Source organism: Abrus precatorius, unplaced genomic scaffold, assembly GCF_003935025.1.
Source record: "Abrus precatorius isolate BTA unplaced genomic scaffold, Abrus_2018 Scaffold4, whole genome shotgun sequence".
In the NCBI taxonomy this organism is placed as follows: domain Eukaryota; kingdom Viridiplantae; phylum Streptophyta; class Magnoliopsida; order Fabales; family Fabaceae; genus Abrus; species Abrus precatorius.
This window is the reverse complement of record NW_020874384.1, coordinates 16,592,603-16,614,456: the sequence shown is the minus strand read 5'-3', so window position 1 is coordinate 16,614,456 and position 21,854 is coordinate 16,592,603. Positions and strand designations below refer to the sequence as shown.

General features: G+C 33.5%; 3 protein-coding genes across 5 annotated transcripts; 2 read left to right on the top strand and 1 right to left on the bottom strand.

The window, feature by feature from the left end:
- Positions 1-1,027: 1,027 nt before the first annotated feature.
- LOC113865276 (serine/threonine protein phosphatase 2A 57 kDa regulatory subunit B' kappa isoform-like) lies at positions 1,028-4,154 on the bottom strand. Its single transcript, XM_027499719.1, has 2 exons — positions 2,697-4,154; positions 1,028-1,783 (listed from the first exon to the last, which is right to left on the bottom strand). The coding sequence occupies exons 1-2, from the start codon at positions 3,864-3,866 to the stop codon at positions 1,445-1,447; spliced, it is 1,509 nt and encodes a 502-aa protein (XP_027355520.1). The 5' UTR covers positions 3,867-4,154; the 3' UTR covers positions 1,028-1,444.
- Positions 4,155-8,639: 4,485 nt separating this feature from the next.
- LOC113865277 (E3 ubiquitin-protein ligase At1g63170-like) lies at positions 8,640-12,226 on the top strand. The gene is made up of 5 exons (XM_027499720.1): positions 8,640-8,858; positions 8,999-9,535; positions 10,295-10,420; positions 10,542-10,827; positions 11,610-12,226. Exons 2-5 carry the CDS (start codon positions 9,021-9,023, stop codon positions 11,841-11,843), a joined length of 1,161 nt encoding a protein of 386 aa, XP_027355521.1. The 5' UTR covers positions 8,640-8,858; positions 8,999-9,020; the 3' UTR covers positions 11,844-12,226.
- A 1,680-nt stretch (positions 12,227-13,906) lies between these two features.
- Positions 13,907-20,356, top strand: LOC113865275. Of its 3 annotated transcripts, none has more exons than XM_027499717.1 (6): positions 13,907-14,018; positions 14,113-14,157; positions 14,498-16,841; positions 18,224-18,344; positions 19,001-19,057; positions 19,142-20,356. In XM_027499717.1, the coding sequence occupies exons 3-6, from the start codon at positions 14,542-14,544 to the stop codon at positions 20,099-20,101; spliced, it is 3,438 nt and encodes a 1,145-aa protein (XP_027355518.1). In that variant the 5' UTR covers positions 13,907-14,018; positions 14,113-14,157; positions 14,498-14,541; the 3' UTR covers positions 20,102-20,356. The 3 variants fall into 3 exon arrangements, with proteins under 3 accessions (XP_027355518.1, XP_027355517.1, XP_027355519.1); XM_027499718.1 differs by having other exon boundaries at positions 13,974-14,018; positions 14,527-16,841; XM_027499716.1 differs by having other exon boundaries at positions 13,952-14,157.
- The last annotated feature ends 1,498 nt before the right edge of the window (positions 20,357-21,854 follow it).

Sequence of the window (21,854 nt, the reverse complement as noted above, 5' to 3'; positions counted from 1 at the left end):
TCTTTCAAATTTTTATTTTTAAAAAATATGAAAAAGTGGTCTGACCATGATAAAAGAAATACAAAAACCTTTGACTTGTAGGGCTCCAAAATTTCCGATTAGAATTCTCTTTATGTAAATTAACCTGATAATTAGTTAGGCACATTAAAAATCAGTTGCGATTAAAAAGAGACTCCTATTTAGTTAATGAATTGTGTAATAGGAAAAAGTAATACATTCTTTATTCCCTTGTAATTAACATTGTAAATTTACTAACTTTTTTCTTATTTTTTATTTAAATAATATTAATCATGAAAAATAACCAAGAGGATTAGAAAAAAAATTCCTTAATCACTATCCTCTAGTTAAGGCTAATCTCACAACTTATTCAAAGACAAAAATATAAAAAAAATCTGCCTTGTTGCATTGAGTATTTTCAAGTTTTAATAAAACTTTAAAATGAGAAAAAAATATATTTAAAATTATAAAAGATGCATTTGAATTATTTAAAATAAATTGAATTAAAAAATTTTAAAAAAATGTTATTCCTTAAAAAAGTTAAATCACTTTAAAAATATACTATTAATAAATATCTCATTTATTTTATTAATATTTTAAATTAAATAAAATTTTAAAGTAAAGACATAAAATAGATCAATTTTTTTGTTTCAGTTAAAAATTAATGTACCCATCTTAATATTCTTTAGAAACATCCTCATCCAACTTCGTAATAAGCAACTAAAAGTTATAAAGAAGTTTTTATAAATTAAGAATTAAATGTTTGTCTCAATTAAAATACTATCATACAGTAGAAGATAATTAACTAAATTATTCTTGAATTAACTTATTTTCAGAAAAATATTCTACTTTTCACTTTTCTTAAAAAACTTATGAAAAGTAACGTAAAATATTGTTTCTGACATCCTTCAATATGAACCATTCTCACCTGTAGCCTCCATCTCCATTTAATTATCTTTCCAAATGCACAAAATTGTGAGATGGGAGAGACATTGGAACAAGGCTTAGAAAAGTAAAAACTTCTACCTTAGTCGTGTATATAATTCATTAATTAGTTAATACCATAATCTGCAATGCCTGTATAGCAAACCATTCCTGGTTATCCAAGCTCAATTGTCATAAGGGCAAGGACAGAAATAGTGAAGTGCACACAGCAGATTTTGGAAAACAAGCTTACACAGAAAAGGGTTTGATCCGCTGCATGGTCCTTCTCATTACTTATCAGAAGGAGGCACGTTGCTACCATACAGTTACAATCAAAAGCATGTTACAAGTTACAGCATCTGGCTGCCATAAGCATCATCAGCATGTGTGATCCAAAAAGAAAAAGCTACCCTTAGTAACAGCCATTTACCACATTTCTTGTGGTTTTCCACCATAAAAGGAGGAAAAAGAGATAAGGATTGAGGGTCTGACATACATAGATACATACATACATTACATGTTATCATATTGGAGACACTAAAACTGGGGTATTTCCAATCACCGGCTGAAGACTGGCTGCATGCTCTAGTTGTTTCCAGGCTTCCTTTCGCTTCTCAGCTGCTGCGTTTAGCATGGCTTCTTCGTCTATAAACTGCGAATGACACGTTAGGAACAGCTTCTCGTCCATCTCCACGAACATCTTTCTAACATTATGAGTTAAGTTGAGCACTGCCTGGTTCCAGTGGCCTTGAGAATTCTTCTCTAAAGCTGGAAAAACGATGGGCAGGATCACCTGACGGTTGTGAGCAATCAAGTTGACAATATGGTCATTGTTCCACAAGAAAAGAGCCCTTTCAGCTACCTGAAACAATCCATGTTGAAAAAATAAAGAGGTTATCTTTCAGTAATTAACAAGCCTGTCTAAGGAAACAACTGATTCTCAGAAGATACACAAAAGAAATAAAAAAAATTGCAGCAATTAAATCGCTGTTTTAAAAAAGGTAAGAAAGATAGCTGCCATTCGTAAGAGGAAGAAGTTCAAGGAACTTGGAAGTACAACTCAAGAAAATATGGAGAGCTCTGAAGAAGCTAAAAAGAATATCAACTACTTTCACGTCCTATCGGTGACCTCTCACCCAAAATTAAGGCAATAAAATGAATCATCTTTGCAGAAAAATCTCCCAACAAAAATTCCAGTACATTTTAACTTTGAAAGTTGAAACTGTAGCGAAGAATTATTAGTCTCTACCCTATGATGTAGAGGAGTTTAGTGACTCACACCCAACCAACACAGGACTCACTTGTGCATCAATCCCACTACGAATGGATAAACCAGGCTTTGATACCAGTTGAAGCAGAGGAGACAACCCCCTAAACCTTTGTAAAAGTCAGGCTGTGAAAACATGGAATGACTTCAATTTAAATGTGAGTTTGGTGTCTTAGACCAAGCAAATCACACACTTCAATCGCCCTAGTGTTTATGGACTATTCCAACCCAACGGGAACGACATAGATGCAAGAGTCCCATATTGGCTGGGTGTGATGAAAGACAGAACCCCATATTCATAAAAGAGGCTATCTTCTACATCTTAGAGAGATTATACGGCTGTCTTTGCTAGTTTTCTTAACAATGTAATGCCAGAATATGACGGTTAAAGCAGATATACAACAGCACAGAAGCTATAGTTATAAAGCATGGATTTAAAGCCATATAGAACTATGCAAATAGAGACAATTCATCAAACGGATTCATTAGAAGTGAATAACAACCATACCTGAAAGTGTAAACTGTTAATGCAGCATCCTACTCGCCAAAATAAGGGGACCATGACCCTCTGGAACTCAACCATGTTGATTGTTTCCAAAATTTCTTCCAGTTCACCCAGGAACATCACCTCTTTCTGACAATTTGTTATTGGCCAATACTTCAACAAACCCCTTATAACGATGCTCGCCAACTTGGGCTCCTTCTCTATAAACTGCGTAACACAGTACGACAATTGCTGGAAATAGACCCCCATAGACTTAGGCTTGTGCAAGGGGACCAAAACTCTCCACAAGAAGATTTTGTGTTCCTCTTTCAAAGGCAAAGCAAATCCACTTATTATGCTCCCAAAAATCTCCAACAACTCAGCAATACCATTGTGTTTCTCGGTCTCAAACACAAACCTATAAAACAAGTTGTTAATAGATTTTCTTATATAGGGTCTATGCACCATGAACTTCCCATAAACCCTATGCATAATTGTCTTCAAACAGTCCCTTTCCCTAGGATCCTCCGAATCAAACAACTCCAACAACCTTGAAATAAACGAATGGTCAATATACTTCTTTGCAACCTTAGCATCAAGGCACGAAGAAGTGATAAACTTAAGAAACAATTCATAGACAAGTTGCAAGTGGGGCCAAGCAGGGTCAAACGCTGGCTCATCATCATCATTCTCACCGCCACGGTTAGACCTGTAATTTGGCGGGAAAACTCTAAAGAGATTAATAGCACACATTCTACACATAGCAAGAATAGCAGGTTCACCAAACCTCATAGATCCACAAGAAGCCACAAAATCAACCACTTCAACCAAGGTTCTTCTTTTCACCTCTTTCTCCACCGTGTTCTTACCAGGGTCCGTGAAATCGAACGTCACGCAACAAAGGCTCAACTTGCTCACGAACAGGTTCATCTTCTCCGAGTTTGGAACATCCTTAAACGGCACCAACGGTTCAATCACCGACACCGTGCTTGCCGGGAAAACCGCCGACGAGGAAGTTCGTTTCGCAGCGTTGGAACTGCCACCGACACTGCCGTGAGACCTGTGATTTCTCCCGGCGGCGCGCGGCGATTCATCCCGGGAGGAGCTCGAGCGCGACGAGTCGCCTCGGCTTGACTCGTCCGGGTCGGGTTTCGATGCCTTACGAGGCAGTTTACTGAGGAATTGCTTGAGCATGGCCACCCAGAAGCTGAAAGCTACAAATTTCGAAGCTTTAGATGAAACCCATGAAGGAAAAAAAATCAATGAGGCACGAAAACGTCGGGTTCTTCTTCTACGAGTACCGAGAAAGGGAACAATGTGAGAGGAACAACACGAGAAACCCTAGATCTCGGTCATCCAAAGGAAACGAAAATTCCGAGCAATGTGAGAGAAGCAGCATGAGATTGAGACAGGAAATTTAAAAGGGTGGAAAGAAATTTGTGATTTTGTGGCATGCATTGGTGAAAAATCAAATCTTGAGAATTTTGGGTTATGCCCAAGCGCGGAAGAAGAAGGAAAAGGGAAAGAGAAAACGCAAATACAATGCAAAAAAAGAGGGTGGGGAATAATTAACATTTGAAACTCGCCATTTCTGATTTTTCTCGGGAATATAAGAAAAAAAAGAGAAACGAAACTTATTAAGGTTGAATGTAGAAAAAAGGGAAGTTGGTTCTATCTAGGGCACAAATCAAAAGAAGAAATGGCATGCAGATCACCAAGTTTTGTGCTGTGATTTTGGGCAATGAAACCCTCTGAGCTGTTTCTTCTGTTGTCTATGATCCACCGCCATGAAACTCAGAAATAAACAAAAAAAGAAAAAGTACAATGAAGCAAAGGCTGGTTTTAACTTCTTTTTCTCTTGCTTTGGGAGAAAATAATCAAAATATCAAATAATAATGTTACTCCTTATATTATTGCTTTGGCATATATTTAATTGACATAATGGCCTCTCATGATTAAGGGTAATTTTTTGGTTCTGAGATGCATTGTGAAATTTTGTATATATTGGTAATAATTGAAGGAGGAGAAAATGATAGAAGCATGGGTAGAATTTGGACACCAACACGTGTAACTGTGCGTGTGTAAGAAAAGAAAAAAGTGAGAAGAGTAAGCCTGTAAAACTGGGGACATGACATAGTTTGGTGCCCGTGCATGTACAGATATATGAAAATGCAGATACCTATGATGTTTTCTTAGCCATTTTTTGGGTATTATCGTTATAATACCAAATAATTGTTACACCACAATTGTGTGTACAAATCCTTTATTCATTTTTCTTCTTCTTTTCTCTAGTGGATACACTATACAAGGCTTATTTAATGCTAGATAATTTTTTTTAACTTTTATCATCAAAGAATAAAATTTTAACCTCCTCATTTTTTTATAGCCAATAAGTACGTTCCTAATTTTTAAACACTAATGCTAGTATGAAAATTGTGCAGATATAAATTTATTTTATTAGTTAAATAATAAATTTTAAAATAAATGAAAAGTAAAATAATAACGGAAATCAAGCCACGTTTTGTGCAGTTCCATTTGGTACTATTTTGCATTTTCCGTTTTTTATAAGGAGAGGATCAATTTGTAGAGTTTTTTTTTTTTTTTTTTTGGGTGAAGAAAATTATATTTTAAGTATAAGATTAATAAATAATGTTTTGTTTGTGTTTTAAAATTAATTTTATTTTAATTATTTTCTAACTCTTTTTAATATCATACTCGATATAAATAATATGCTGGAATCAACTTTTTAAAAAACACTTCTTTTAAAATTAACTTAAAAATTCTAAAACTATAAATTGATTACATGTCAGTACTTAGAAATTGGATAAATAGATATTATTAACTATAGTAATGATTACAATTTATTTGAGTGGAAGAAAAGTAAAATTGAGTGTTTATATCCATAAAAGTAATAGGCATTGATTATCATTGTTAAACAATTATTTCACTTCAATCAAGGGAAAGAATTCATTAAAATTTTGAACTTTGTTCAGCTGTTTCTGTTGCTGGTTAATCTTTAACCATGTTATGTATCAAAAGTTGGCAGATTATCAGTGTTGTATACAAAAATCACCGAAATCATAAGAATGATGCGTTACAACTTACAAGTGATAATGGCAGATGATAATTAGATATGAGATTTGTTATTTAAAAAAATTACTTTTATATTCTAAAAAAATATCTATTTTTCATTTAGATAATGTAGTTTTTAAATTCTTATTGCTTTAACACTGTGTTTGCTGAAATGTAAACCAAAAAATTTAATTATGTGTTAGTAATTATAAATAGAATAAAGCAAATTTTAAATATATGTTATATGTTGAAGTATTTCTTTCATATATTTTCCCTGACATTTAAAGTTTTATACAAAAACAAATAATAATAATATTATTTTAAATTACATAAAATAATATTGCTTAATTTTTATTACACTATTTATATTAATTAATATTCTGTTTTTTTTTCTATCAGATAAACATTGGTTATTAAATATAAAATTATACAAAAATATTAAATTTTATAAAATCAAAATAACAAAAAATAAATAAAATCATTAAAGCACTAAAGAAAAAAAAAGAAACTGAAGAAACAATTATTATAATTTACTTGACTGAGGGAAAAGTAAACATGAGTGTCTGTATCCATTAAAGGTATCCACGCATTGATCATTTTTGTTAAACAATTATTTTTTCTTCAATGGAGTGAATGAAGTGATGATCATTTTCAACACTGTTCAGCTGCTTTTGTTTATAGTTTGTCTTTAACACACGTTACTTAAGAACCATGGGTTATTGGGTAAACTTGTATAATATATTGTGTACTGTATGATATAATTTAATTGAAAATAAAATTATTAAATAGTTTGGGTTTTAATGTAAATTGATTTTGTATATGAATGTAATTTTTTTAAAAGGTGTTGAAATCCTATTATCAATTGTATTATATAATAACATGGTTATTAAATTATTCATCTCAAAATCACGAGGGCTTGAATTAAAAAAAATTAAAAAAATAGATCTTAATATGTTATATATCAATATTTTCATTAGATTATTTATCATCTCATGCATGTTTGAATATATCTAATAGGAATTGACTATAAATGTTCAACAAGGCAAAAAAATGAAAAATATAATTTAATAAGACTATTTCAAAGTGAAAACAAAAAACAAACATAAAATAAAAAATTTGAGTATGAATGAGAAAAATATTTGCAAAAAACAATAATCTTCTTAAAATATTCCATAATGGTGTATTACAATATATACATAACAAAAAATATTTATCACATTTCTCTTTTGTAGCCATGCAAAACTCATTGAATTTTTTTTCCTAAAATTATGTTAACACCCGAACGTGTAAAAGCTTTTTTAAAAAAACCCTTCAACAATTAGCTTAAACTATCCAAGGCAGCAAAAATCATTAAAAAACCTTAATTTTAAACTATATATTTTTTATATACACTTATTAAACTACATGACTTAAGAAAGATAATAAAGAAATTACATGAGACTATTTGACTTAAAATGTTTTATTTTATTTTATTTTTATTATCATTCACCTAAACTTTGAGGTTCCATGCATTTAATACACTTCAATGGTATTCTTTAACTTGTCTCATCACATGTCTATTTTTATAATAACTAGCAAATTAGACTACCTTAATTCTAATAAAGGCGTATCCAAATATGATTATCTAATCTATTTTGGTAAACTCATAACTCCATAGTTAAACATTTACCCATTACAGCATTACAAAATCACCCTTCTCACCATCTTAAAAGCATCCAATGTGAAAGCATCACATTTAATTTTCGTCTTACATTAATATAAAATGCTTTATCAACATTAAATAACTCGCTAGGCTAAAGAGAATTGAATTTAAAAAAAGGGTAAATTCTTTTTAAATCAAACTAGAATCAGACTTAATTTAGTTCAATTTCTTATATCGAATTTATATTTTTCCTTAAACCCCAATGAAAAGGACAAAAAGTCTTTGGGCGACCAAATACAACGTTTGAAACCCTTTCACCCACTAACAGCCTACCGTCAAAGCCCCTTACGGGGTTAATTAAATTATAAGCTCTCGTTGTTGTTTTTAAGTTTATTTTAACGGTTTCACGTTTCAAAATTAATTTCGATGTATTTTAAAAATGCGTCTAGAATGCATTTTGAACTACCCAACCTAATTTGATATATTATTTTTTATAATTTTTTTTAAATATATGTTAATAACACTTGTTACTTAATAAATATCATTATACTAATATTAATAATTTTTATTTAAAATTTATATTAATTTTTCTTAAATTACAAATATTCTTTACTTAATTTTTTTAACTAAGATAACACTATAAATTCTTGTAAAGTTATAATGCGTACACTAATTTCTTGTAGTCTAAATTTATCTTTAATAAAATATTAATATTTAATAAAAAAACATTATACATAATAAATTTTTTTATTCAAATATTTAGTATAATTATAATAATTGAAAAATAATATTAATATTATTTATTTAAAAAATATATTTTTCTATATCTCCTATATTTTTTATTAGGAGCAATTTTTTTGAATTGAGAAGCAATAAAACTTTCATTTTAAGTATTTAATGAAATTACATTAACTAAAACGCAAATTCAATAACAGATTAAATAAAAACATCTCTTACAGGTTGATTTGTGTATTTAATAATAAAATATATACTAATTTGCAATATATAATTTAAATATTTATCATGTTAAAATGAATACATTAGGTTAATAAATTAAATTGACAAAATCGTATCTCAAATAATATTAAGTCATGATTAAGTCAAAATTAACTGTGAACTTATTGAAATTTCAGATAAAGTAAAGATAAAAAAAAAAAAAAAAACCTGTGGTAAAGTTACCTGCTTCTGTTCTCAACGCTAAGTTAAATGGAAAGAGTGATCTAATCAGAAAAAAAAAAATGCAAACAGTAAACATTGACCTCATAAAAATAAAAGGGGGAGAGAGAGAGAGAGAAGAAATAATGAATTGAGAAATTATGAGGCGATTCAGCAAATGAAGAAAGCAGGGCGGTGGGAAGAGAGGAATGAATGCCACTCTCTCTTTGCCTTTGCCTTTGCCTTCTCCGTCAACAGAGATAAAGGGCCCACTTCCGTGATCGCCAAGAAACGCTGCCGTTTTCCCCCTTATCATGGTCTGTTGTTCATTTGATTCATTCCTCTCTGTTTAAATTGAGATTAAAAATTATAATTATTCTTTGAGTGCAGGATCGTTTTTGAATATGAGTCAACGCGTTAACAAGAATCTAATTAACGTGTAATTGTTTGTTAACAGAACATAAATTTGAAGTTGAGGAATGTTAATGGACTTCGTAAGACCTGAAGAAGCTCAATTTGACACTTACCCGTTGTTAATGGCGCGACCCACGCACCACGTCATTGACATAACCGGAACGGCAACGTTTGAAGCTGCTGCTTCTTCTTTTTCAAATTCTAGAACGAGTAGTAGTAATAATAATAATAATAATACACGTAGGCATAGGAGTCCCTTGAATTCGGGGCTATGGATATGTATTGAGCTAGTCTTGACGTTAAGCCAGATTGCTGCTTGTGTTGTTGTTTTGTCTCTGTCAAAGCACGAGCACCCACGCGCCCCTTTGTTTGCGTGGATTGTCGGTTATGCTTCCGGTTGTGTTGCTTCCCTTCCTCTACTCTTTTGGCGTTATTATCATACTAGTCATGTTCGAGACCAAGATTCCTCTTCCAATTATGATCCTTCTGGAACTCTTCTTTCCAGTTCCACCGTTAATGGAGAGGATGGTGTTATGGTGGTTTCTAGAAGCAATCAAGATTCCTGGTTGATGAATGCCAGGTAATCATTTTTTGTTTTTGTTTGTTTGGGATGTCTTGAATTGTAGGAAATTATTGGCTGTTTTTTTTAAACCCATGTATGCGGTCGTGTTTGTGGAATGCTGAAAGGGATGAAAGTTCTTGTGGTGGATTCACTGTGCAGTTTGATGTTTGTTTAGTTCTTTTTACCATTGTGGAAGAGGGGTTTCAGAGATTGGGATTATTTAAGGGTTTTGATTTGAATTTTGGCCGTTGTTTCACTTTCATTCCCTCGCTTTTCTGTATTGCCAAATACATACATGTGTTGTCAAGTGCTGTTGTGGCCGTGAATCCGTGTCCCTCTCTCCTGTGGTCGTGGTGCTTTCCTTTCAAACTAATTAAATTGTGATGGATTACTTTGATCCTTTGGTACAATCATTGTCTTAGTTTGAATGAGAAATGATATATAAATGGACGACAGGCCTTGTGTGTATTGATCACGTTTGGTAAGGGTAAGGTCTTCCTGATGCTGATTTGCATTGCATCACTGTTTCTTGTACATCCGGAAATTTGGAGGTTGCATTTTTTTTTGTTTTTTTGGGTTGTCTGGAGAGGGCATTCTTGAGAAAATATGATACTATTTCAGCTTAAAGAATTCAAGAGACTTGGAAACCTATATGTGACAATTAAGGAAAGAATTAATGTTGTTTGTTGACTTACTCTACTCGAGAGATTCATTTTTGAAAATTTAGGGTTCATTTAGCTTATGAAGTTGCTAAGCTTGCATGCACCTGTTTAGCAGATTGAAGCTACTTGTCGAATACTTCAAGATTGCCGTAGATTGCTTTTTTGCTATATGGTTTGTTGTTGGAAATGTATGGATTTTTGGTGGACATTCATCTGCTGATGAAGCGCCTAACTTGTACAGGTATAGCCTTTCAACAGCTCTTCCATTGAGTGTAGGGTTTCTTACTTTTAGCTGTATTACCAATTTTCTGATTTTTGGAGCCTCCAGAGTCTATATTATATCTGCTTCCTTTGGCTGGCAGGTTATGTGTAGTGTTTCTTACTTTTAGCTGTATCGGTTATGCCATGCCCTTCATTCTTTGTGCAACAATATGCTGCTGTCTGCCTTGTATAATTTCCATCCTTGGGGTTAGAGAGGATCTGACTCAAACCCAAGGGGCAACCTCTGAATCCATTAATGCACTGCCAACTTACAAGTTCAAAACGAAGAAAGATAAAAGCAGGGATGAAAGCAACTCAAATGCCAGTGAAGGTGGAATTGTGGCTGCAGGTACTGAAAAGGAACGCATGATTGCCGGGGAAGATGCCGTGAGTATAACCTGATCTTCATTTATTCTGGATACTTCAGTAAAACTTTACAATAAACTAGCATTGTTTCGTTGTTTGTTTACTGTCTAGCTACACCATATCCATTTACTTTCTCCCTATGAAAAATCATGGGTCTCATTGCACTGGACTCTTTGGATTTGTCTGTGGAGGAACAGTTTTAGGCTTGTAGGTTATACTTTGTAAGCCTGCTCAAATTCTCATTATTTTGTTTCTTCTAGATATTTAGTATTTGGAAACTTTTTCCTGACCATAGAATCTTAAGAGTTTTTTTTGTCATATATACCAAATCCATTAGGTAATGAGTGGTTAATTTGGTGTTAGTGCTATTTCCTCAACTTTTCATAATTGCAGGGAAAAACATCTCTAGTTGCATGCTTAGTTTCTGTAATCATTTGATATTCTGAATTAAGAGCCAGTTTTGTGGGCGGGTTGCAGTTTCATGATGTAAATTGAAGGGATGAAACTTCTGGACTAGTTTTGCCCATCTTATCTTCTATAATTTTGGAATTGGGGCAATCATTAGATATTGTCTCTTCTCCCTTCTGTGCATTGGTGCATATGCTTACTGGAAATTTGGAAACCCTGATTGCTTGCTACCTCAGCTGTTTATTGAATTATACTCTTAATTTTCAAGTTTCTCTGAATTAGCCTCTCGTGTCCTGTGTCTTATATGCCTTCTTCTTGTACCAGGAGTTTGATTTTTTTTTTTTTTTTTGTGTTGGATGAGTTTGTCTCCTGATCTTAACTGTGATTGTCTTCAGGTTTGCTGCATCTGCCTGGCAAAGTATGAAAATAACGATGAGCTGAGAGAATTGCCTTGTTCTCACCTTTTTCACAAAGACTGTGTAGACAAGTGGTTGAGGATAAATGCATTATGCCCCCTTTGCAAGAGTGAGGTTGGAGAGAACGTAACAACAGGATCAGTCTCTAGGGATGATGCCAGCCAGCATCAGGGTGAAAGCAGGGATGAGAATGGCATCGCCAATACCTCATAATTTGGTTTATACGAATACAGTCATATACAATCTTGTAGTGTTGTAAAGCTTTTCCTACGCTACCCTCTTCCTTGGATGGATGTTTGATTCTGAGGTCATTCATTCCATTTCATTTTTGTCGATATGTTTGCTTTCTCTTGCTGCAATTTAAGTTGACTGTTACGGGAATTATAAGTGAATGGAAATTATACTTAGGCAGGGGCTTTTGTTGTTTTAGCTCACAAAGTTCAAGTGGAACTTTGATGGGAGAGAGAGAATGGGGAGGAAGGGAAAAGAAAAAATGAACGATATAGACGAGGATAATGAATGTTAATCTCTGAAGAGTATTTAAATTTTTTGCGGGTACAAAATTACTCATAAAGTGAAGTTTCTTTACATTCGTACATCTGGGAATTGATATTTTGCCATTTTCATTATTATTGGCCATTATCTTCCCTCCATGAACATGTTTTTATTCCGAATCTTCTTAACAGTAATGCTAATTTCACTGATATTTCTCTCAAAAATATTGAAGAATAACAGAGATAGGGAGAGAAGAAGGAGAAGGGTGGATTAATTGTGATATGTAAAGAGAGAGGGAGAGAAAAAAAAGTGTTGTCAGAATAATATTTTTCCTCTTTTAACGATAGAATAATTATAACAAAACTACAATTGTTATGATATCAAGTGTAATTATTTCAGTGAAATAGAATACATGAAATATTAATGAAAACAAATTACGGCTGGTGATAAAAAAATGTTCCTTTATATTATAAAAGTTGTTCAAGGAACAAAATTTTTGAAAATGTGTATCACGTTCGATGGCCATTTTGTTTGTGTGTGGATTGTCTTTGTTCAAACTCAATTTTTTAAGCATTTGACAAAAAAAAAAAAAAAAGTGGCTAATTTGAAAAGGTAAGAAATTTGAGGTTTACGGGGTTTGAAGTTTAGGTTAGGCACTATTAGATACTTGGATTCACGGTAAAATGTTGTGGAGGAAGATTCATTTCAGTGTTTTAACGATGAATTCATTCTAAAATGAGTGCGGACAAATATTAAGTTAAAAAAATTATCATAATTGAAAATGAAACAGAAAAATTATAATTTTATTAAAATATTTGTTTCTTATATTATTGAAAATTAGGTCATGGAAAATAAATCTTTTCGTTGTTTATCCAAAAATTTAAAATATAATACTTAATAATTTTTACTTAAATTATTTCTTATTTTTTTACCATTAATATTTGCATATATCTATTTTATATCACTGTGTAAATAAAATAAGCTTAACAAGTACTAATGGCAGCATTAATTATTGATTTTGACAAAAAATAATATTAATGAAACATTAATTCTTAATATTAATCGAGAAAAGCACATTTTAAATAATTAATGACACTATATATATTAATCATCAAACAAATTTTTTAAAATAATTCTCAACCCTCCTACTCTTTAATTATTAAATGAAGAAATATTTAATATATTATATATTTTTAATACAATAATAAATAATTTTTTTGTTTAATACTTACCTTACAAAGTACTAAAAGGATTATTAGAAGGATATAGCAAAAATCAAAATTTTATATTCATTAAACTATTGAATGTTAAATTTTTTAATGAAAATATTAATTAAAATCAAATTATTATTCAAAAAATAAAAGTTCACATAATTTTTTAATTTTATGTTTACTGACTAGTTAACAAATTTAATAATCAATATTATTTCTCATAAAAAGTTATCTCATTTAATACAAATAAACACATGTACATGTACCACACTCATGCACACTTTTATAAACCGACAGAAAGAGTATATTTATTTAGTGTGTATAAATTTAAATTTGACACAAATACTATGGTAATAAAGTAAAATTAATTCATACAGTTATTAAATTTCGAATGCATTTATTTATTATATTTCATAAAATGATTAGTATATTTGTATTTATTCATCTTATATTTAATTTTTTTACAGTGTTATTTTAAAAAAATATAAAAAATTCAAAATTTAAAAATATAAAAATTAAAGATGTGTTTAAGCTATAAAAGATATATTTATTAATAAACACGTAAGATTTAGGGCAATTATTGTTTTTTAAAATGTAGAAAAAGTTAAACAAGGTAATGCAACGATGCGTTTAAGGATAAACTTTAGAAGAATCAAGAACGTTGAGATGCGGCTAATATTGGGTGAGTTGTTCATTTCTCTCGCTATCGTTATCGTCTTCTTCCATTCTCCGTCGAACATCGTCTTAGGGTTTGCACTGACGCACTCTGCTTTCAGCGGCGCACACACATAGCAGCTTCCATTCACTTTCGCGGTGTCAAGGTACCTCACAATTCTCCTTCTAATTCATTCTGTCGCTTCGTTTTCTACTTTTCTTCGTTACGAGAAGAAGTAACTCTTTTTGATACCATCGATAATGCTTCTTGCACTTCCCTGATATTGAATTAAATCACGGGGATTGATTTGCGGGAAAAATTACCATATGTTCTTTGATTTTATTCAATGAATTACTTCTTGGTGTAATTTAATTTTCTTGGTACTTTAGGGCTGGGGATGATATTTTGTTTTATGTTGAATGATGGTGTTTTAGTGGTTTCGATGAAACTTGTGTCGTTTATTCGTGGTGTGATTTGTGCTGGCAATGTGTTATGAACTGTTTCAGGTGTTTTTGTTTGTGTTATTCATGGTTAGTGATACTGGTCTGGAATGTCCAACAATCTGGTTTCGGAGCCGATGCCGAGTATGCCAATGGCTCGGTTGCAGCCTGTTTTGAGCAAGGTTGATTCATCGGGGAGACAGATGGAAATGGGGCTCTTGGGTCCTGTAGCTAGTGATCTTGTGTCACAGCCACAGGCGACCTCAAATGTTGGATTACCCCATTCGAGTATGCAAAGTGGGCGGATAGAAGCACAAGCAGGTAATCCAGGAATGCATCAGTTTCTTTTGCCTAACAGACAGTCCGTGCAAATGGGGACTCTTCCGAATAGCACGGGGTCACACCAACAGCCAATGACTCCAAAGCGCAAAGCACCGATGGAATTATCATCTAGTAGTTCCATGACGTCAAGCAAGCGGGCTGCGCAAATGGGAAATAGACCTTGGTTGCAGCAAGTACCTAATGCGTCAAATAGAGGTTCTCCGCAGATGCAATCCCCATCAAATGCCTCCAGGACACAGCACTCGGCAGCTTCTAGTAAGAGAAAAACACAGATGGATAACACTTCCGGTAAATCTGGGACTTCTCGGTCCTTGAATTCCAAAAGTCAGAATACACAGATGAAACAATCCTCCAAGGTTCAAACTGAACCATCTGAAAGTGTTAGGTCCAAGATGAGAGAGTCACTAGCTGCTGCTCTAGCCTTAGTTTCTCAGCAAGGTAAATCTCAGGTCCCTAACAATAACACGTCGAATGATGCTGCCAGTACTCAGAGTAAAGTAAAGAACAGTTCTCAGTGCACTCAGCCAGCATCTGCATCCATTGATACTTCTTTGGAGCAAAAGCAAGATGTTTCTCAATCTGTTAATTCCTCTTTTGCTGCGGGTGAGTCAGTTGACCACGTTGCAGGAGAGCAGAGACAGAGTACATTTAATGAAGATTTTTTGGATAAATGCAAGGATTATGAAGTGGGATCCACTAATGTATCAAACAATGAAAATATACTGAGTTCTATGCAAGCCTTGGACTGTGATAAGCAAGACTTCCAGTCAAGTTACACTTTGACGACTGATGATGTTCCTTTCAGTGACAGTTTCTTTATGAAAGATGAACTTTTGCAGGGAAATGGTCTTTCCTGGGTGTTATCTGATATGGTGGATGTGGGAAATCAAAGGGAAAGTGAAACTAATATAGAGCAGAGGTCAGAACCTCAGGAAACAGGTGGAGTTTGTAGGGAGGAGGTCCCTTTGCATGAACTTTTAGCATCAAGGATAGAAGCAGAACTCTTCAAACTATTTGGAGGTGTGAATAAGAAGTACAAAGAGAAGGGGAGGTCTCTTTTATTCAATTTGAAAGATCGCAATAATCCTGAACTTAGAGAAAGGGTTATGTTTGGTGAAATTCCCCCGGAACAATTATGCTCCATGACTGCCGAGGAACTTGCTTCAAAGGAGCTCTCTCAGTGGCGGATAGCCAAGGCTGAGGAGCTTGCTCAAATGGTGGTTTTACCTGATTCAGATGTTGATATCAGACGTTTGGTCAAGAAAACACATAAAGGTGAGTTTCAAGTGGAAGTTGAACATGAAGACAATCTCTCAGTGGAGGAAGTTTCAGCTGGCACAACCTCAATTGCTCGAAGCCAAACTACAAAAAAGGATGTAGAAAGCACTTCTCCTTCCAAATCAGATGTGATCAAAGGTGATGCGAATACTGATGCTGAGAAGAGCAAGTCAGAGAAGGATAATACATTTTCCATTACCATTTCTTCCAATGATGGTACTGATCCCATGCAAGGGCTTATGACAGATGATGCATTGAAGGACCCTGACTTTCTTCCGCCAATTGTCTCTCTTGATGAATTCATGGAATCCCTTCATTCTGAGCCACCATTTGAAAATTTACCAGTGGAATCTGGAAAAGTGGCACATTCGTCCGACAAGGATGATTCTGGGGCTGGATCTAAATCAAGATCTTCTGCTTTTAGTTTAAGTGCGCAAGCTGATGTCACTCCTGATAAGAAGTCTGAGAAGCTTCAAAGCACATCAGGTTCTGAAGAGGGAAAAAAGTTAAATGCAGAATCTGGGGCCATTTCTTCTAATGCAAGATACAGTGATAGTCAAACTGACGTGAAGCTGACAGATGGTCGTACCAAGGAAAGGTCAACTAATGATGTGAAGTCATCTACTTCCAGTGATGCTGAGTTGAAAGCCAGTCTGTTTCATTTGGAAGAGAGAAATCGCAATAATATGTATTTGAAAGCTACACTCCCCTCTAAGGGTGAATGCCTCTGGGATGGAATGCTTCAACTGAATATCTCTACCACTCATTCAGTCATAAGCATCTTTAAGAGGTAATCTACTGTTTGTTTGAGTATATTTTTATGATATAGTTGGCTTTTTGCTGTAAACTTCTGTGCATGGATTGATCTGATATTGATTGTTCCATTTATCCATCTTCTCATCTACCATGTTTTAGTGAGGAGCTAAGGATCTTGAAATGAATAGTAACAAGTTATTTTTGTCTTGCACAATAAAGGGGTTTGTGTTTTCTTAAAGGAAAGCAATTTCTAAATGAAAAATATATATTTTTTTTAATAATGATATGTGTTTATGAAAAAAAAGAAAAAATCTAACAAAGTTGAAAATAATAGCTTCAGTTTTTTTTTTTTTTTTTTTTTTTTTTTTTTAATAAATTGTATCATAAATCACTTTTAAGCTTAAACAAACAGTCACAATGTTATGGAAGATATTAATGTGTCCATACATGACAGCAGTAAGACAATGGATGGGATGGGCCATCTTGTGTTGGATGGGATTATTTGACTACAGATGCAACTTCTTTGCCATGTATATCCTGCTTCCAGTTCCCAATTGATATTGGAATTTGGAACTATCTATGTCCCTTCCTCATTTTTTTATGCTTCTGTCTTTTAAATTTTGTTTGGCATTGACTTATCATGATTTTGTTTAAGCCTGCATGTAATCTTTCATTTGATATTTTGTAATTTATTTAATGTGATCTGTTGTGTACATTTGATTGAAATTTTGTACGCATATTGAACTCAAGGTCAATTGGGTATAAGCATAGTTTAGTCTTGTGCAGACATTTATGAAAAAAGTGTCTTGCAGTTTCTCTACAGTCTGGAATCTCAGTTGTAAAATTTCCTCCTTTTTTAAGTTCTATGTTTTTTACCTTATGAACTCCTGCATGCTATCTTATGAAAAACAAATTAAGTTTTTGTTGATTGGGAGTTTTTAGTTTAATATGGTTTTGAAATGATTATTACTGTCTTTGGATATGGGTATTGTCTTGTAAATATCCAAGTATCATTCTAAAATCCCTCCTCCCCGCCCCCCAAAAAAAAGAAAGATGTTAGAAAAACTTCTTTCCTTATTGTTGCTGTGATACGTGTAAACATGTTAAATTTGGAATATATATCATTATTCTCTTTTTTTTAATGGATTGTGTGTGCAAACTGTCCAAAAACAAATTTTCTTTCTGATTGTGTTGATAATTGTGAATAATATTGTCTTTAGAGTTGGTTTTTCTTGTGTGTTTTTCTTCTTTTTCAGTTGGATAGGTCAGGGTGGTGGAGTACCTGTCTTATGCTGTGGACCTCTTGTCATTATTTTTTACTAATTGAAAATGTAGTTTTGATACGTACATGTACTTTCTGAAATAAATTAATACTTCTGCCATTTTTTCTGATTTTACATTATGTTCTTTGTGAAGTGGTGAGAAAACTTATGCTAACGACTGGTCTGGCTTTCTCGAGGTCAAGGGAAGGGTTCGACTTGATGCATTCGAGAAATTTCTGCAGGATCTTCGTCTGTCAAGAAGTCGTGCAATCATGGTATCTCAAGTTTCCTTTTGTTGTGCTAGAGCTATAGCTAGGCTTGAATCTTGTCTGTTTTGCACACCATCCACACAGAGAGAATGATTAAAAGGGGAAAAAATTATGTTTGCGGTGTGATACTAATTCATTCGTTTAACCACGTTTGAAGAACCTTGCTGACGAGATAAAGGAGGCAGTGAAGTGGTTGGTGGTTGTGTGTGACAAATGACGCACATATTTTAAGATTGGCAGGATTAGGTATTTTTTGGAGTGAGAAGTTACGAAACCATGAAATGAGTGGTTGAGGGGTGGGGGTGGGGGGATTGAATATTTGGATCGTGATTGTTTCCATGCTACGAAAATTTCAATATTTATAGTATTTTGACACAATGAAACATGGGGTGTAAAAAACTGAAGAATGTGTTTAATGAAAATCTCCCCAAAAATCTCTCCTATTTTAAGTGGAATAACTTTCGATGAGATGCACGGGAACATAAGGATGATGTAAAATAGAATATAGATAAGCGTGGTTAACTGAATTGATTACAACTGAGGGCGATTGCTGCTTGGTGCTAATATTACCTTATCAGAACAAATCTGTGTAATTGATGAAACTTCCTCACATCACTCTTTTGGGCCCTGTAAAATTGAAAAAAACCTTCATTGTATTGCAGGTTTCACATTTTGTTTCCAAAGGGTCATCCCCCGAGGAGGAATCGACTCTCCGTGAGGTAATGATAATGATATTAGTTTGATTCTCATCTCTACTCTTTACTGGCAGATTGTTTTGATTTATTAGATGTTTTTGCACGCAGGTGGCTGACTCGTACATTTTGGACGAGAGAGTAGGATTTGCTGAGCCTGCGCACGGAGTTGAACTTTACTTTTGCCCACCTCATAAGAAAACAGTTGAAATGCTCAGCAACATACTTCCAAAAGAACAAATTGAAGCAGTTAATTCTATCGATAATGGCCTAATTGGTATTATTGTATGGAGAAAAACTAATTTAACTTCGACTATATCACCCACCACTTCATCACACCACAAACATGGCTCTAAAAGACAACACTTTAGTAGGAGACAGCAAGATATAAATGTGAATGCCAATTCCACCCACAAAGCAGTGCCCTCTACGGGCTTTAAGACCCCCGAGACTGGACCCCCATGTGATGATGATGATGATGATATTCCTCCCGGATTTGGGCCACCGGCGGCCCGAGTTGAGGATGACCTACCGGAGTTCAATTTCTCCGGCAGTTCAAATCCATCACAGTTGGTCCAAAAACCCATGGGACCAGGTATGGTCCCATTACACTCGGTTAACCAAGCCCCGTCACGCCCTGTAGAACAAATGAGGGAACTTGTACACAAATATGGGCAAAACAAACCAAATGTATCTTCAGTTAATTGGCAGGATAAATTTGGGGGAACAATTCAACCCTGGAATGATGATGATGATGATATACCTGAATGGCAGCCCCAAACCTCGCAGAATCAGTTTCCTCCCCAACAACAGACAACGATGCACAACTTTCATCTTCGACCTCACATCTTGAATCAATCATTTGCGGGTTCACCACAGCAGTCGATTATCACAACACAATATCTGCAACCCCCTATGAATGTGACACATGGCCAACGAAATTTTGGCCCCCAGTGGGTTTCTTCTACCCAGGGTAGCAGAAACCTGCGGCCAAGCGGTGTACAACCCCATGGAACTTCTTCGCAAGGCACCACCTGGCCTCAACATGTGTCTAGAAGTAGGGGCTATTAGTTTCTTTTAGTATAAAATTTAGGGCCCTTTTTAATTAATTTTTTGATGTCTTAACAGCTGTAGCGTGTAAGCTCATTATAAAGTTTCAAGCTATTTCTTTATGTAGCGCCAATACCGCCTAGTTTAGACGAATTACTGTTTTTCTCCTGTGTTAGTTTGCCGACAGTAGATGTTCCGCCGAATAAATATGAGGGACAACATTTTTGCTTGCTTTAGGTTTTGCGATGGTTTTCTCAATTTTCATGGTGCTTTCGTTACTTTGGCTGCATTATATGCAATGCTACGTCTGACTGACGCCTAACTTGCCGTCGGTTTTAGCATAAATAGGGGTCGTTTATACAGTTAAGAAAAATTAACTTCAATTAATTTTTTTTTTAAAGTTTGGGATGCGTATTCAAATTAAGTTTGAATTGTTTGAAATGTGCATCTAAATTAATTTCAGCCTTTATATTTAAATATGTATTTTTCTTAATTAACAAATGTAAAAATTATTTTAACGCCAAACAAATAGAGGCATGGTGTTTAAAATTCTCGTGCTCTGCTTGGTCTTTGGGATATGCAATAAGGAATGGAACTAGTAATAGGTTATCATCACATGTAATAAGTTTTTATAGCTCATTTTTTTTCATCTCTTTTCTTCCTATTACTCGTCTTTTCCATCATTTCTCCCTCGAATTATAAAAAAATTTATAATTTTATTTTTTAAGAGTCTCATTACTCTTATATTTTCATGCGTGGTTTATAACACCCGTTCTTATGCATCTTTCACTTTAAACTTGTTTGTCTAAACACGGAAGAGAATTTTTAAAGGGGCATCAAAATGAGTTGTTCACCTTGAATTTTACAAAAATATTTGCAACGTGGAATACAATTTCTTTCACAAGTAACCCGATGCAATAAAAAAAAAGGTAGATTTCAATATCGATAAGTTGACAAAGTTGGTTGGTTTAGGATCATATCTATCTTTTTGAGAATTTTGCATATGGTCTCATAGCCAATCTCAAATTCTAGTAAAGGAAATTTATTTTAGGCCATTGACAACCAGTATAATGCTTTCTGAAACTCATACACAAATCACTGATGATAGTATTGTCTATTCTGTATCATAATGTAAATGTTAGGCTTTAAATGGATAGTACGAAAAAAAAAAAGTAAGAGTAGCAAAATAAACATATTAAGATATACATGTGGTCACTCGAGAAAGAGTAAGATAAAAATACCATATACAATAAAATATTGGAGTAATGTTTATTAAGGAGAAGATGACAAAATCAATTTGGACATATGCGAAGACCAAATCTCGTGTTCTTTCGTCTGTGGGTATAATTTGTGTAATTGTAGAAATTCAAAAATGAATTACACAACAAATACTTTAATGATTCTTGCACATTAATATGTAAAGCCCGTTTAGTATATCTTGAGTTGGTATGAAAATGAGACTTTCAACAGCTAAAGATAAGAGGTTTATGTGAGAAAACATAATTAATTGAGCTTATTCATAAATTGCATGATTTTTAGAATTGTTAAAAGATATAGATGAACATAAAAAATATTAAAAAGAAATCATTAAATTTTATTTATTATAAATAGTATTTTAAAAATCTAATTTTTAATCAAGTCTAATAGCAGTCGCATAATCTATTTATATTCTTGATTTTACTTGGTGGGACGGTACATGTATTTTGAGTTAGCTGGGCAAGACTTTTATTATTATTATTATTATTATTTCCGTACATGTATTTTCACACGAGAT

What these genes read in the sequence shown, in the direction of transcription:
- LOC113865276 (XM_027499719.1), bottom strand. Translation starts at nt 3,866, where the DNA reads ATGCTCAAGCAATTCCTCAGTAAACTGCCTCGTAAGGCATCGAAACCC. An exon ending in TTAACAGTTTACACTTTCAG is followed by an intron (nt 1,784 to 2,696) that starts GTATGGTTGTTA and finishes GGATTGTTTCAG; the next exon opens with GTAGCTGAAAGGGCTCTTTT.
- LOC113865277 (XM_027499720.1), top strand. Translation starts at nt 9,021, where the DNA reads ATGTTAATGGACTTCGTAAGACCTGAAGAAGCTCAATTTGACACTTAC. An exon ending in GAAGCGCCTAACTTGTACAG is followed by an intron (nt 10,421 to 10,541) that starts GTATAGCCTTTC and finishes TTTGGCTGGCAG; the next exon opens with GTTATGTGTAGTGTTTCTTA. An exon ending in TGATTGCCGGGGAAGATGCC is followed by an intron (nt 10,828 to 11,609) that starts GTGAGTATAACC and finishes GATTGTCTTCAG; the next exon opens with GTTTGCTGCATCTGCCTGGC.
- LOC113865275 (XM_027499717.1), top strand. Translation starts at nt 14,542, where the DNA reads ATGTCCAACAATCTGGTTTCGGAGCCGATGCCGAGTATGCCAATGGCT. An exon ending in GTCATAAGCATCTTTAAGAG is followed by an intron (nt 16,842 to 18,223) that starts GTAATCTACTGT and finishes TTCTTTGTGAAG; the next exon opens with TGGTGAGAAAACTTATGCTA. An exon ending in AGGAATCGACTCTCCGTGAG is followed by an intron (nt 19,058 to 19,141) that starts GTAATGATAATG and finishes TTTTGCACGCAG; the next exon opens with GTGGCTGACTCGTACATTTT.